The 13,404-nt window shown below is 44.3% G+C and overlaps 2 protein-coding genes across 2 annotated transcripts; both read right to left on the reverse strand.

The window, feature by feature from the left end:
* Nucleotides 1-3,604: 3,604 nt before the first annotated feature.
* On the reverse strand, nucleotides 3,605-6,023 carry LOC133896311 (uncharacterized protein At2g39795, mitochondrial-like). The gene is made up of 3 exons (XM_062336895.1): nucleotides 5,719-6,023; nucleotides 4,166-4,554; nucleotides 3,605-4,058 (listed from the first exon to the last, which is right to left on the reverse strand). The coding sequence occupies exons 1-3, from the start codon at nucleotides 5,962-5,964 to the stop codon at nucleotides 3,899-3,901; spliced, it is 795 nt and encodes a 264-aa protein (XP_062192879.1). The 5' UTR covers nucleotides 5,965-6,023; the 3' UTR covers nucleotides 3,605-3,898.
* Nucleotides 6,024-8,463: 2,440 nt separating this feature from the next.
* On the reverse strand, nucleotides 8,464-11,536 carry LOC133896323 (uncharacterized protein At2g39795, mitochondrial-like). Its single transcript, XM_062336904.1, has 3 exons — nucleotides 11,187-11,536; nucleotides 9,003-9,391; nucleotides 8,464-8,910 (listed from the first exon to the last, which is right to left on the reverse strand). Exons 1-3 carry the CDS (start codon nucleotides 11,448-11,450, stop codon nucleotides 8,751-8,753), a joined length of 813 nt encoding a protein of 270 aa, XP_062192888.1. The 5' UTR covers nucleotides 11,451-11,536; the 3' UTR covers nucleotides 8,464-8,750.
* Between the last annotated feature and the right edge of the window lie 1,868 nt (nucleotides 11,537-13,404).

Consider the following 13,404-nt stretch of genomic DNA (forward strand, 5'->3'; position numbering starts at 1 on the left):
AATTGTACAACCCAAAGCAGATTCATTGGAGGGCGCAGGCATTGTCATTTCAACATGACAATCGATGGATCACTCTCACTGGCATCAGACCTCAATTGAGTGAGTGTTCTATGATCTCGGCTACATAATTTTGCAGTTTGGAGCATTGAGGCGCCATCCAAACAGTCATCCAACTCTGTCAGACTAAAGTATTGCCAGATTCAGGTGTGTTGCCAGCTGAATTACAGTCACTATTAGATTCTTTTGCATTGCTGTTTGAAGAACCTAAAGGTCTTCCTCCAAAATGATATTTTGATAACTCTATTCCGTTGCTACCGGGAGCTAAACCCGTGAATTTGCACACATATCGCTACAACCCAGCCCAAAAAGATGAAATCAAAAAACAAGTGAAGGACATGTTGGCGCAAGGGGTCATTCAACCGAGCAACAATCCTTTTGCATCACTGGTGCTTTTGGTTCAAAAGAAATATGGTACTTGGCGCTTTTGCATCGACTATCGTCGCCTCAATGCAATCACGATGAAGAATTGCTATCAATTGCCCATAATCAATGAGTTGCTTGATGAATTGGCCAGGGCGAGTTGGTTTACCAGTCTGGACCTTTGGGTGGGGTATCATCAAATTTGCATGGTGGCTAGGGATGAATCAAAGATAGCTTTCAAGACACATCAAGGTCACTATTAATTCAAAGTCATGCCATACGGATTAACGGGTGCCCCAGTGACCTTCTAGAGTACCATGAACACTATGATGAACCTGTTGCTACGAAGAGGTGTCTTGGTGTTCATAGATGATATCTTGGTGTACAATGCCACCTTTGAAGATCATCTCACTACCCTCCGCTAGGACTTTCTTATTCTGGAAGAGCCCAAGCTTCGCATCAAACGCTCCAAGTGTGCATTTGGTCGCCGGCAGCTCACATATCTCAGACATGTTATCAGTGTGGTGGGCATCTCTACTGACCCTAAGAACATTGATGATGTCCTCTGTTGGCCACCTCCAAATTCAGTGGAGGAAGTCCATGGATTCATGGGGCTTACCGGGTATTACTGAAATTTATGGGCAATTTTGTAATTCTTAGTTGCCCGCTTACATATCTGCTCAAGAAGCACTCAGTATTCCATGGAATTCACTAAAGCTGAATCCTTCCAAGCACTGAAGGACGTGTTGATCTCCGCTCCAGTTCTTGCCTTACCAATTTCACGGTACCATTTGAGTTGGAGACTGACGCATCTGAGAAAGGGATAAGTGCGGTGTTGATTTAAAGAGGTCATTTGGTTGCCTATCTTAGTAAGTCATTGGGACCGCGGCATTAGCAATTGCCCACCTATGAAAAATAGTTTTGTGATCTTGATGGCTGTTGATCACTGGCGGGCCTACCTGCAAACCGATGAACTCGTGATTTTCATCTATCAATGAAGTCTCATCCATTTGCAGGATCAACGCTTATCCACCCCGTGCCAGCACAAGGCGATGATAATACTTCAAGGCCTTCAGTATCGCATTTTGTATAAAAAGGGTACATATAACACAACAGCGGATGCACTCTCCTGTTGATGAATGACAATCACTAATGAAGTGGCAGCCTTGTCCTCGCTAGTGCCCACTTGGATTTCAGATATTGTGGCACGATATCAAGCTGATCCAATTGTTCAGGACCTAATCACGAAGCTCAGCATGGACTCCTTGGCCGTGCCACACTTCCAATTATGGGATGGGGTCCTACGTTACAAGGGCCGCATTTGGGTTGGGCACAATCAGGCAATGCAACAAGCTATTTTGCAATTCCTCCATGACAACGCGTTGGGAGGTCATTCGGGCATTCAAGACGTATTGCCGTATCGGAAGCTTTTTACGTTGCCTAGATTGAAGAAACATGTCAAGGAGTATGTGGGTTGATGCGCCAACTGTAATCAAGCAAAGCCTGAGCATGTCCATTACCCGGGACTACTCCCGCCATTGCCAATGCTTGAGCATGCATGACATTCTATCTTGCTGGACTTCATCGACGGGTTCCCAAGTCCTCCAGCTTTGACAATATCCTAGCGGTGGTGGACAAGCTTACAAGGTACTCCCATTTCATACCACTTGCGCATCCATATACAGCATGGCAAGTTGCTCAGGCGTATCTCCAGCATGTGTCCAAGTTGCATGGCTTACCACATTGCTTGATTTAGGATCGCGATCGCATTTTCATGAGTGCTCTTTGAAAGGACGTGTTCAAGTTGGCAGGCACTACTTTGAATATGAGCTCTGCATATCATCTTCAAACGGACGGGCAAACGGAACACATCAATCGATGCTTGGAGGCCTATTTTAGGTGTTTCATCCATTCCTGCCCCTCCAAATGGCGCTCGTGGTTGGCACTTGTGGAATTTTGGTACAATACTTCCTTTCATTCTATTCTTGGATGCATTCCTTTTAAAGCTTTGTATAGTCATAGTCCTTGGCATTTTGGAATCTTTGATTCTTCTGATTGTGCTGCTCTAGAATTGACTGAATGGGCTCAAGAACGTCAGTTGCGCACTGAACTGTTGCGGCAACATCTCCACCTAGCATCTCAACGGATGAAACACCAAGCAGATCAAAAGCGCTCGGAGAGATCATTCAAGGATGGCGATTGGGTTTATTCGAAGCTGCAGCCCTACATCCAATCCTCAGTGGCACATCGTGCTAACCATAAACTTGCATTTCACTACTCCATCCGATGGGCAAGATGGCGTACAAGCTTCAGCTGCCTACATCCAGTTGTATTCATCCCGTGATCCACGTGTCCCAGTTGTGCAAGGCTCTACCACCAGTGACATCAAGTCAAGCACAGCTTCCCAATCTGGTATCTGACGATGCTCCTCTGTCGGAGCCAAGCAAATTTTGTAGCGGCGGTTGCATCGTCGTGGCTCCAAGACAGTCGAGCAGGTGTGGATCAAATGGACGGGATAACCATCAGCTCTGGTGACATGGGAGATGGCATCAGAGTTGCGCCATCGATTTTCGAGGGCACCGGCTTGGAGGCAAGCTAGTACTGAAAGGGAGGAGGATGTCACGACCTCTACTGCTACTTGGCCAGCATTGGGCACAGATCAGGCGACAACAGGTGGCGGAAGGAACGGGCCAAAAGTCCCCATGAAGGGAGGCCGTGTCCGAAAGCCCACGACTCGATAATCAAGGACCGAATGGGCCCAGTAAGGAAGAGAGCGCCAGGTAATTGAGCGCTGAAACGCTGTGAGAGGAGGCAAGAAAAATTTAGATGAAAACTCTCCTGAACCTCTGATTGCTGTCTTCTTCCTCTGCCCCTCTGGTTCTCCTCTTCCTCATTCTGAATCTCTATGTTCTAAACCAGATATTCTGGTAACATGGAGCGGCTACCGCCTTCTGTAGCGACGGCTGCAGAATCAGGCACGAGTATGCCAACTTCTTTTCGTTGGTCAAAGTACCTGTCTCTCAACGGCGAGATAAAACTGTACATATCACAGAACCTTTATGCCAAGTTCGTTTTATTGTAGGATGCAAATTATAGAGGCAGTATGATGATCACCAAAAATAAAATGCAGAAAGTTCCACCAAACGAGATATTCTAAAAGCACAGAGCACATGTTGCAAGCAAATTGATTTTTGCATATGCATGTCTGTGGTGGCAGAGAAGCAGAGCAACAGCACTTTGAATCCTACTAAAAGCCGTTCCACAGTATCACCGGTTCCAAGTTTCAACTTCCGGATCATAGGTCGTTATCATACCGCCAAAAACACAGCCATGAAAACGAACTTAAGTGCTAGGGTAAGCATATGCGTCCTTAATACTTGTGTGAAACAAAAGCAGCTCTTGGCTCTCAGAATGGGATTTGCATTAAAAAAATAAAAAATTGACTAATCTTATTCACGGCGAGCAATGGCGTTAATCTCTACTGCTTGACGAAATCCTTCAGCTTCGTCAGCCAGAGGAGGTACTCGCGGCTGTCCTTGTTGATCATGTACTCGTGCAAGAAGTTTGTGGTCATGGGCGTGATGCCACGCAGCTCCAGATACTTCTGGAATGCCCTCTGCAGGTTCTCATCAAGGTCACTGCAGCAGACAAAGAGCGTGTTGGGTATCGGTATTAACCAGTGATTAAGGCAAACACTCGTCTATTCAAGAAATAAAAATGAGCTAGCTAAGTTATGCTCTCTTACTTGAAATCAGGGCCCTCATATGCAATCAAATCTTCTTCCTCGTTCCCTGACGGCTGCCTCACAGACAAGCTGTCGATGATGACCTCATCGGGATAGGCAGTGCAGGTGAATTCAAGGGTGGGCCCGACACCCTTGGAGACAGTGACCGTGAGAGGTATGCTCGACTGTGGGGGCTTCTCACTGTCATCTTCCTGATTCTCATCTCCCTCCTTGTCTGCATCCTCATCCTCACCATCCCGCTCTTGATCAGGCTCATCTCCAGTGACTAGGCTGGGCATGTGAACCAGAACCTCGATCTGCTCACCCTGATAAGTTCTTGAAAGAGTAATTGCATTCATCCCCTTCTCATCACTGATTTTGAAAGGGAAGTTGTCTGGAATCTCCTCAACCTGTTTTACGACGAACAAATGAGGACTCAACCACAACACCACACTACTAAAATTAACAAGTAGCTCTTTCTACGGCGAATATGGAACTCCTCCTAGGCAGGGTTCCCTGCAGAAGATCAGAACAGACTGACAGATCCCCCACAATAGCTGGCACAGGAACCACCATGAGCGGTGTGTCATCCAGCATCCATATTCATATTTGAGTAGCAAAATCATGCATGGCTGTGCTAAACTGCTAAACCATTGCATTTCACAAACTATCTATCTTATATCCTACGCATGTACCCATCGCAACTCAAAAGTCTCAAACAGGAATGACAAAAGCCTAAGTGTTTAATAGTAAAATTAAATGGACATAGCAACTAATTCATTCAATTTCAGTTTCTATTCCCTTCAGACCAGCTTGAAATACTTAAGCAGGATGCTTTAGATTGGAATCACAAAGAAGATATCAAACCGGTCACACTGACACATAACAATACCAAGCAACAGCAAAATATGCATCAGCTACTCCCCCAGACTGCCACAAATAAAACCACACAACATCAACAAAATGATAGTATAAAAAGAACAAAGGCACCAGAAACAAAAGAACATAGAGCGCCGTGACAGCGAAGGCACTAGCAACCTTTCCATTAGAATTAAATACAACACACCATCGGTCAACTACTACAGTAATGTTACAACTGCAGAACCGAAGACGCCGAAACTATTAAAACTAACTAATCAATAGTACAGTGGCAATTAACATGGACCGGACAGTGGCAAAACCCTCATATCACAACAAAATACTGCCTCCGTGCAGATAAAAATTTAGAGCATTGGGTATAAGGTTAACAGAAGTACAGGACAACGCTACCAACTGTGGTATGGAAATACAGATGAGATCAAAAGAGCTATACACCAAAACTACCTAAAAGTCCTTCGATTTGGATGACAATATCAGACCCCAATTCGCAAAGCTGCAACATAATACATATCAACATGTAACAAATAATCGCATCAACTACCAACAGGCCACGAATTGCTCGCTCGCGTTCACGCTAATACGACTAAAGGTCTAGATTTCAAGTAACAAGGAATTCAGAATGCAAAAAATAAGGAGGGTCATGTTACGGTAGAGCGAAATAGCGGAACAAGCGCTAGGGGAATCGGCGAACGCACCCGGCCGTGGTCGTCGCAGTCCTCGGCGCACTTGATCTCGGAGTCGATGATGCCGAGGAGCTCGGCGTCGGAGCTGGGCCTCGTCGCGGGCGCCGACGAGAACGGCATCGCGCGAGGCTGCGGCCGCGCCGCGGCGGCGGCAAGGGGGCGGAGAAGGGTCGCGGGGCGGGGGGCACCCGAGGCGGAGGCGCGGAGGAGGGGGAGGGAGGAGGCCGCGGCGCGGCGGGCAGCGGCGAAGAAAGCCATGTCTGGGAGGAGGCGGCGGCGTGTAAAGGTCTAGGGTTTGCGGGTTTAGGATTTCAGGAAGGCGAGGGGTTTAAGGAGGAGGGCCAGAGTGGGGACCGAACTGTCAGGTTGATCACTGACCTGTTCTGTTTCATGATTTCCGTCCAAGCTGTTCTTCTTGGGAAACAAGAAAGGAATCGGGTTTTGGGTTTTCTACTGGTATTTCTTTTCAATTATTTTAAACGAGATTAGCTATTTATCTACATCCTCTATAGATAAATCTACACTTCCGTAAAATACATAAGTTGTGATAGATCTGATTAATTTTCACTATTTATCCAAATTAATCAAATGATCATCATGCAAAGTTAGACTCTATTCTTGCTTATAAAAATACATTCAATATCTTATTATTTATTTTACATATCTAGAAGTCAAATATTTAATTTTTATACATTTAAAAATACATTCAATCTCTTATTATTTATCTTACATACGTAACGTCTAATATTTATATTCTGTATATTCATCGTCGGGTTTCTCCAGGGGGTGTGCTATCTCTCGCACTTTGCCTACAATGTCAGCTTCTCGGAGAGAGTGCGACGTCGTCTGCACGCCGCCTCAATACTCGTCTATCACAGAGGTCGTCTCCATCACGCTATTTTTACACTAAAGTATTATGAAAGAATTATTTTCATCCACTTACGAATTAGTCACCATCTAGATCCTCCTCACAGCGTTGCTACGAACAACCTTCAGATGATATAATCTTCTTTACCCTCATGTCTAGATACTCGCTATTCTCCTCCTTTAAAAATATATGATAATATTCTAAATTTATGTTTATAAATATCTTTTTTTATCTTATATTTTTATTTTTTAATTGTTATATCTGAATTAATTTTACGTAAGTAAAATACATATACGGTTGTCACTGAGTTATAATTAGTGCTAGTGAGTTATAATTAGCTAGTTGATTCTTTTTCTGTGCTGGATTGATTATTTTTGTTATGATCATTAGCCTTGTCCGCGTCCGGCTCGGAGGACGCGAGTGAGAGGCAGGAGAGCAGGAGGGCCGCCACGCGGAGCGGCAGCCGGTGCGGCATGGAGGCGGTGGGGCTGACGTGAAACGCGGAGGGCCGCATCCATGGGAGCTCTGACATGTCCGTGCTCACGCCCAATGGCGAGTCCCAGGCCGAGACCTCCCGCCAAATGCTCCTCTCTGACTCCTTCGACGCCTGCTTCACTAGCCTACTCTCCCGCTCCCGCCGCACCGCCGAGATGATCTCGGAAGGATGCGATGAGAACCTCATCCCGGATTCCGATCTCCGGGAGATCGATCTCTACTCTTTTCAGTTGGATTTTTATATGCATATTGGGTAATATGTGCAATGCTTGCAGGGTGTTTTGGGGAATGTCTGACCAGTTTTGTCATCAGCTTGTTGGTTCCTTGATGGATGCTTAGAAGATGCTTGTGGAAATGCCTTAGTGTAACGAGCAAGATTTGTGGAAGGTGCTCGTGATTTAGTCTCTGCTTTATCATAATCAGGTGTATGTGATGCTTTTAGTAGAGGTATGTTTGCCTTCTTGCAGTCCATTTGTGCCATTTGGCTATCCTGAGATTGTCTTCTTATATTTGCAGGGACAAATCAGAGAATATGCTTTCTGAATGGGAGTCCTGATGAAGTTACCCGCAGCTTATTTCACAACAAGAATAATGAATCACTCATTATCGTGTCAGTATATGGTTCTGAAAATTTCAGTGATCTGCGATACAGGATAACTCGAGTAGAGTAAGATTTTGGATCCATATTTTTTTGTTAATGCAGTGATATTTTTATCATGTCATCTTCCTTAAAGGCTTTGTCCAACTATTTCAAGGTACATTCGATGAGACCAACGAGATGTTGGTTTCCCTCTTTTTGAGACAGTCTTGAAATGGCCTGGATTTGTGGGTATATCATGAGTTGGTTCTCACAATACATCTTCCCCTACTCTCTTTTCATATAATAAAAACTCCTAAAATTCAAATAATTTACCTATTTTTGTCATTCATCTTATTTCTTTAGCCTCCCGTCTTGTTAACAGCTATATATATGAGATATATTTTACTAATAAAAATAAATAAAGAAATTACGAGAAAAATTAGTGGATAATCATCATCTAATTTTTCGGATCCTATCTGAAATCAAATTACGGTATCACTCCCGACGTATTCGTTTAGCAGAACTCCTATAGCGTATCTATATCTCTATACCTTAATATTTATGTTTGATGTTATCGTACTTAATATTTATATTTTTGTTATAAACCGGCACATAGCTAGTACTAATAAATCATCACTGATTTTACTTATCATCACTCCTAAAGAAGCCAGAGGTCTCAGAATATACCAGAACAAGTTTACAGGCCAACGCGAGCCCAACAGCACTGCCTCATAGCTGATCATTTGTTCTTTAGTATCCTAAACAAAACACATATCTTTAGCTTGATTCAGAACGTGCTCATTGCTGCACAGGATCATCCCAATCATCAGAATTCCAAAACATATATCCAGATTTTTTTAGGAACAACATATATCCAGACAAGCAGCAGAGAAATGATAACAGCTCGTAGCGACCACTAATTCTAGTTTTCTTGAAACATAGTTGGAAATCTATCTGAGCCCCGGTTTCGCCATCTGATACAGATACATTGATCCCTTCTTTTTAGAGAGGGGGAGAAGCTTTGCGTAATCTTAGTATTCTTGTAACACATTCTCTAAGGCTAAGCTACCAAAAATGTTGCCATGTCAGCTTGGCCATTCCTCATTGCCTGACGAAGTCCTTCAACTTCGTCATCCACCGGATGTACTCCTTGGTCTGCTTCGTCACCATGTAATCGTGCATGTAGTTTGTAGCCGATAGCGTGATCCCCCTTTGCTCCAAGAACTTGAATAGGCCTTTCTGCACAATCACGGGGAGCTCGCTGCAATAGAAAATGAGCCAGTAAATGAGTGGATTAGTAGCTAACATCGTACTATAGGACCCAAAACTGATATTTAAACTGATATCGCTTACGTGAATTCAGGGCCCTCGAACGGCAATTTCTCTTCTCCTTTTGTGTCTGTTTTCTCCACTATTAGCATATCATCAATAGTGATCTCCTCACGAAAGGCTGTACAGGTGAACTCGAGCTTTGGGCCAGACCCTTTGGAGACTACCACCTTTAGAGAAACGCTACTATCTCCGGCACCCTCATCATCTTCATCTTCTGCTTCTTCATCGTCCTTACCAGCACTCTCACCATCGCCCTCACCATCTTCGTCATCAAACTCAGGACCCCCTTCTAAGTTAGGCATGCTGACGATGACCTCAATCTTCTCATCCTTGTAGTCCCTTTTCAAAATAACCACGCTCATACCCTCTTCGTCAAGGATTTCAAATGGGAAGTTGTCCGAAACAGGTTCCTGTTAAAAGAAGGATAAATGAATACAGCTAAAAGGCTTAAATATTTGCAAAGGCCAAGGACTGATGTGAAGTGCCTCAAAAATGAACTGATGCCCATGTAAATTTTACAGCTAAGTATTACATCTTGCAGAAAGTAACATCTGTCCATAGTCTTTTCAGGATCACTGGATAATCCATCAACCTCAATGTCCGTTTGAACATTGCTCTGGCGTGGAGCCACAAGTAGTTCAAAACTGAAACCAAACCCTCAACAAACTCAATCATTGGTCCCACTGATTTAAAATTATACTCCCCAAAAAATCATTGGAATGATTGGGTGATTTGACATCAGCCGAATGATTGCAGCTGCTCAGAGGAAATGCAGTCCAAGTATCCTTGCTTCTTTGGGGATATTATTATAAATAGGCAACATGAAACCGAGCTAAGCTGTAATACGTATGAAAGGTGATTACAACTTACATGCAAAGAAGTACCACCGGCATGCTTTATTATCGGTCATATGTATACATGCACGAAGCGTCCGGCAAACACAAGAAAAGAAAATACCAAATAGATGGTTTATTTACATTAGGCTCTTCAGCAGATATTCAGGTGAACATCTGAGAGATGTAAATGCAAGAAAGTAGGAAATCTGGATGATCAAATGGGACCGTAAATAGTAGATGCAAGGATAAATAGCTCTTTGAATGCCAACTCATATGGCAAATTGCTAGTATATGACCTCTTACACAATATAGATACCATGACTGCAGAATTTGGGTAATTAGGAGATATGCAAGCTCTCTCTGTGTATAGCAAATCCTCTATGTGAACTAGCATTAAGTGGTAAGATTTAGGGCTGGCAAAAAAACTCAAGGCTCGTGAGTCAGCTCGGATCGTTCCCAAGCTCGGTTTGGTTCAGCTCGGCTCAGTCTTCTAAACAAACCAAGCTGAGCCTCCTTTCTAGCTCGTTTTCTTAACAAGACAGCTTACAAGCCGCTCGATTAGCTCGTTAGGCTCAATAAATATAACAATCACAAACCCTGACTTCAATAATTCATTGATTTTATTATGTTTGGCTAAACTTGACTTGTCATCCAACCTATAAGCCAAGCATAGTAATCAGAAAAACTATACTAAGTGTTGAAACATCTATATTCTTTGTATTTGTTGTCCCCCGTTGGTAATTTTCGTAATGCTGTCATGGGTTATCATTTTAAATATTATTAACATGCTTAAACATTGTTAAAGTGATTAATCTCACATGGGTTCTTGACATTGAAGTTGAACTATGCTTGGCTTGTGAGCCAAACGAGGCAGCTCGAGCTTTCTAACGAACTGAGCTGAAATCCCTTTTCAGCTCGTTAGTCTTAACGAGCTGAGCCAGGCCAGCTCGTTCTCGAAACGAGCATTAACAAACCAAGCCTTAACGAGCCAAGCCGCTCGTTAATCCACCCCTCAGATTACCAAGACAATTGTTACACTGTAAATTGGTCTCTCCCTCTCTCCCTTACACACCAAATTATAGGTGTGTCTGCAACCTAGCGATAAGTTAGCAACTAGCAAGAGATGTGGCCTAGTATTGAACTAAGTGAACAATCAGCAGTAAACACCTACCCATCATTCACGAAGACATCGCTAGAATTTGACAAAATTTCAGTAAAGCTGTCTTCTCCATGGCAATTTCATCTCTAAATTGGCCAAAGACACTTCTTTTACTAGCGAAATCCCACTACTTCGACGAGGGGACTACATATTACCACATAATTCGACCGGACCGGAAAACTCTTAAGGAGCGAAACGCGCGTGCGTCACCTGCTCGTCGCTGTCGAGGTATTCCTGGGCCTCCCTGATCTCGACGTCGAGGGCTCCGGGTAGGTTCCCGGCGCCGGACCCCTTCTTCTTCTTGGTCTTGACCTTGCTCTCCAACACCACCGGCGCTGAGTTCGAGCCCTTCGCCGCGCGGAGAGGAGGCAAGAGCGGCCGCCGTGGCTGCGGGTAGGCGGACGCGCTGGCGCCTCCGCGGACGGCGGACGGGACAGGGACGAGGAGGGAGGCGGTCGCGGAGACGAAGGCCATGGCGGTGTGGGGAGGAGAGGAAGAGGGGATAAGGCGACGGGGTAGGGGTTTGCTTGGGCTTTGGATTGGGGGCTGTTTATTAAGCCATCTCCAATAGTTATATATAGCTATTATATTTTAGTTAAAAATATATATTTTTAAAAAATAATTATTTGTATTTCTTTATACTTATAGAACAAAGTAACTTGTAAGTACTAATTTTTTATCTTTTTCAAGAGTTAGTGCTTACCCTTCTCTCTTCTGTGAGATATAAAAAATGATACTAGTAATAACATTAAGAAATATGTTTTTTTTATAAGAGATAGTAGTTATCTTCAATAATTGAAGATGTCCTTAGATGGACATTTATAGAATGCTCATCACTCTACCTGCCGTATGGTGTGGCCCACACGTTAGTGAAAGGCTGGCATCAGGAGCTTCCACATCTACTCCGCGTTTGCGATTTTGCATGAAACGGTGAGACTTAGGTTGTTTGGCAGAATTTAGCTCCGAGATTTATGTAGCTTAACAAATTCATAGAATTTAAAGTATAATTTTCGGCCTTCATACCAAGGTGACATCGAGACGTCTAAGGATATATATAAATATAATTCGGCACAATCATTATGAAAACGCGTGTTCCAGAGTTGAGTGTCCGCGACGAAATATCCGAGTCCTCCAAATGTCTTGAGCACCTATGGCATGGTTTTCTATTTCCTTTCTTCGTATTTGATGCCTGCATAGTACAAAAAGCTTCCATCAAGCGCGATCCGTGAGAAAATAGTGCTGCTCTAGTGCTCTGGAAATTTTGGGTTCAAAAAGATGTGCTCTGTAAAAATCGTAGCGCCATGTCGTCCATGCTTGAAATGAAGGTCCGATTGAGAGATACATAAGACGAATACAGACATACAGTTTGAATTATCTCAGGTTAATTTGCAAAAGAAGATGGGAGAAATTGAACAAAGAGTATGCCCGAAATTGAAGGATCAAGCAGCAGGAGACCGCCGAAGAAATTAAGCACAGAGTACGCCTCAAATTAAAGGACCAAACAACAGCAAGATGATCATGCACAATTCTACAAGAACATCATAAAGTCAGCCCTCACTTGAAATCGGAGACACAAACATGTATAGTTTCATATCAGCCGTGCCTCTGAGCTTGCAATTTGGCAAGCACCAGAGTGAACCTGTTCTGTATATACAACGGCAGAACCAGAGCCTCCTTGACGAGGCCTGTCGATTCGTTGCTGCCTTTATTCCAAGAAGCAGGGAGAAAGGAGAACAAAGACTCGGAAACATAACCAAAAGAAAAGAAAAGCATCGACCAAATTAAACGATCACCGGCTCACAAGCTGCGCTTCTTTGCGTGCCGTGCATCTTGTAGGAGTATGTTGCATCAGGCGACGAAGAAGCACCGGCGGATGATTCATCCGCGGTCGTAGTAGCTGCGCGTCGACGGCGAGAGGAAGGCCGGCAGGTCTGCGCCGCCGGCGAGGCGGACGTAGTACGGCGCGCGTGGGGACGCCGACGGCGACTCGTTGCGGAAGGGGTTGCCGACGGGCGTCTCCCCGCCGTTGGCGAGGCTGATGATGGCCCTGTACAGGAAAGGCAGCAGCCCCTCCATGATGCCGAGCTGCCTGCTCTCTCACCAAACAAAGCAAAAGCAAAGCAACAACCACTGTTGCTCTCTGTGTTTGGTCTGATGCAACGAATGAGAGAGAGAGAGAGAGGATAGGAGGGGTTTATGTAAAGGCTCTAAGATGGACAAAGATGTGCTTACAACTTGGACTAATCAAATCGATCGGACTTGGTGGAGAACAACTGGATTAGCTAGGGCTGCTAGGCAAGGGAAATGGTCAATGAGAGAGAGGACAGCCACAACAACTGGAGGAGAGGATAATGTGTCTGGAAGGATGTGATGGGTTGCATGCTTGTGGGAGAGAGATGCTGTTTACACTTCAGAGGGGGGCACAGGA

Source organism: Phragmites australis, chromosome 2, assembly GCF_958298935.1.
Source record: "Phragmites australis chromosome 2, lpPhrAust1.1, whole genome shotgun sequence".
In the NCBI taxonomy this organism is placed as follows: domain Eukaryota; kingdom Viridiplantae; phylum Streptophyta; class Magnoliopsida; order Poales; family Poaceae; genus Phragmites; species Phragmites australis.

Bases quoted from the DNA above. Each gene is read 5' to 3' on its own strand.
- LOC133896311 (XM_062336895.1), bottom strand. From the start codon at position 5,964: ATGGCTTTCTTCGCCGCTGCCCGCCGCGCCGCGGCCTCCTCCCTCCCC. The intron at 4,555-5,718 runs GTGCGTTCGCCG...GTCGTAAAACAG, and splicing joins ACTGCGACGACCACGGCCGG to GTTGAGGAGATTCCAGACAA. The intron at 4,059-4,165 runs GTAAGAGAGCAT...TGTCTGCTGCAG, and splicing joins TATGAGGGCCCTGATTTCAA to TGACCTTGATGAGAACCTGC.
- LOC133896323 (XM_062336904.1), bottom strand. From the start codon at position 11,450: ATGGCCTTCGTCTCCGCGACCGCCTCCCTCCTCGTCCCTGTCCCGTCC. The intron at 9,392-11,186 runs GTGACGCACGCG...TTCTTTTAACAG, and splicing joins ACCTCGACAGCGACGAGCAG to GAACCTGTTTCGGACAACTT. The intron at 8,911-9,002 runs GTAAGCGATATC...TTTCTATTGCAG, and splicing joins TTCGAGGGCCCTGAATTCAC to CGAGCTCCCCGTGATTGTGC.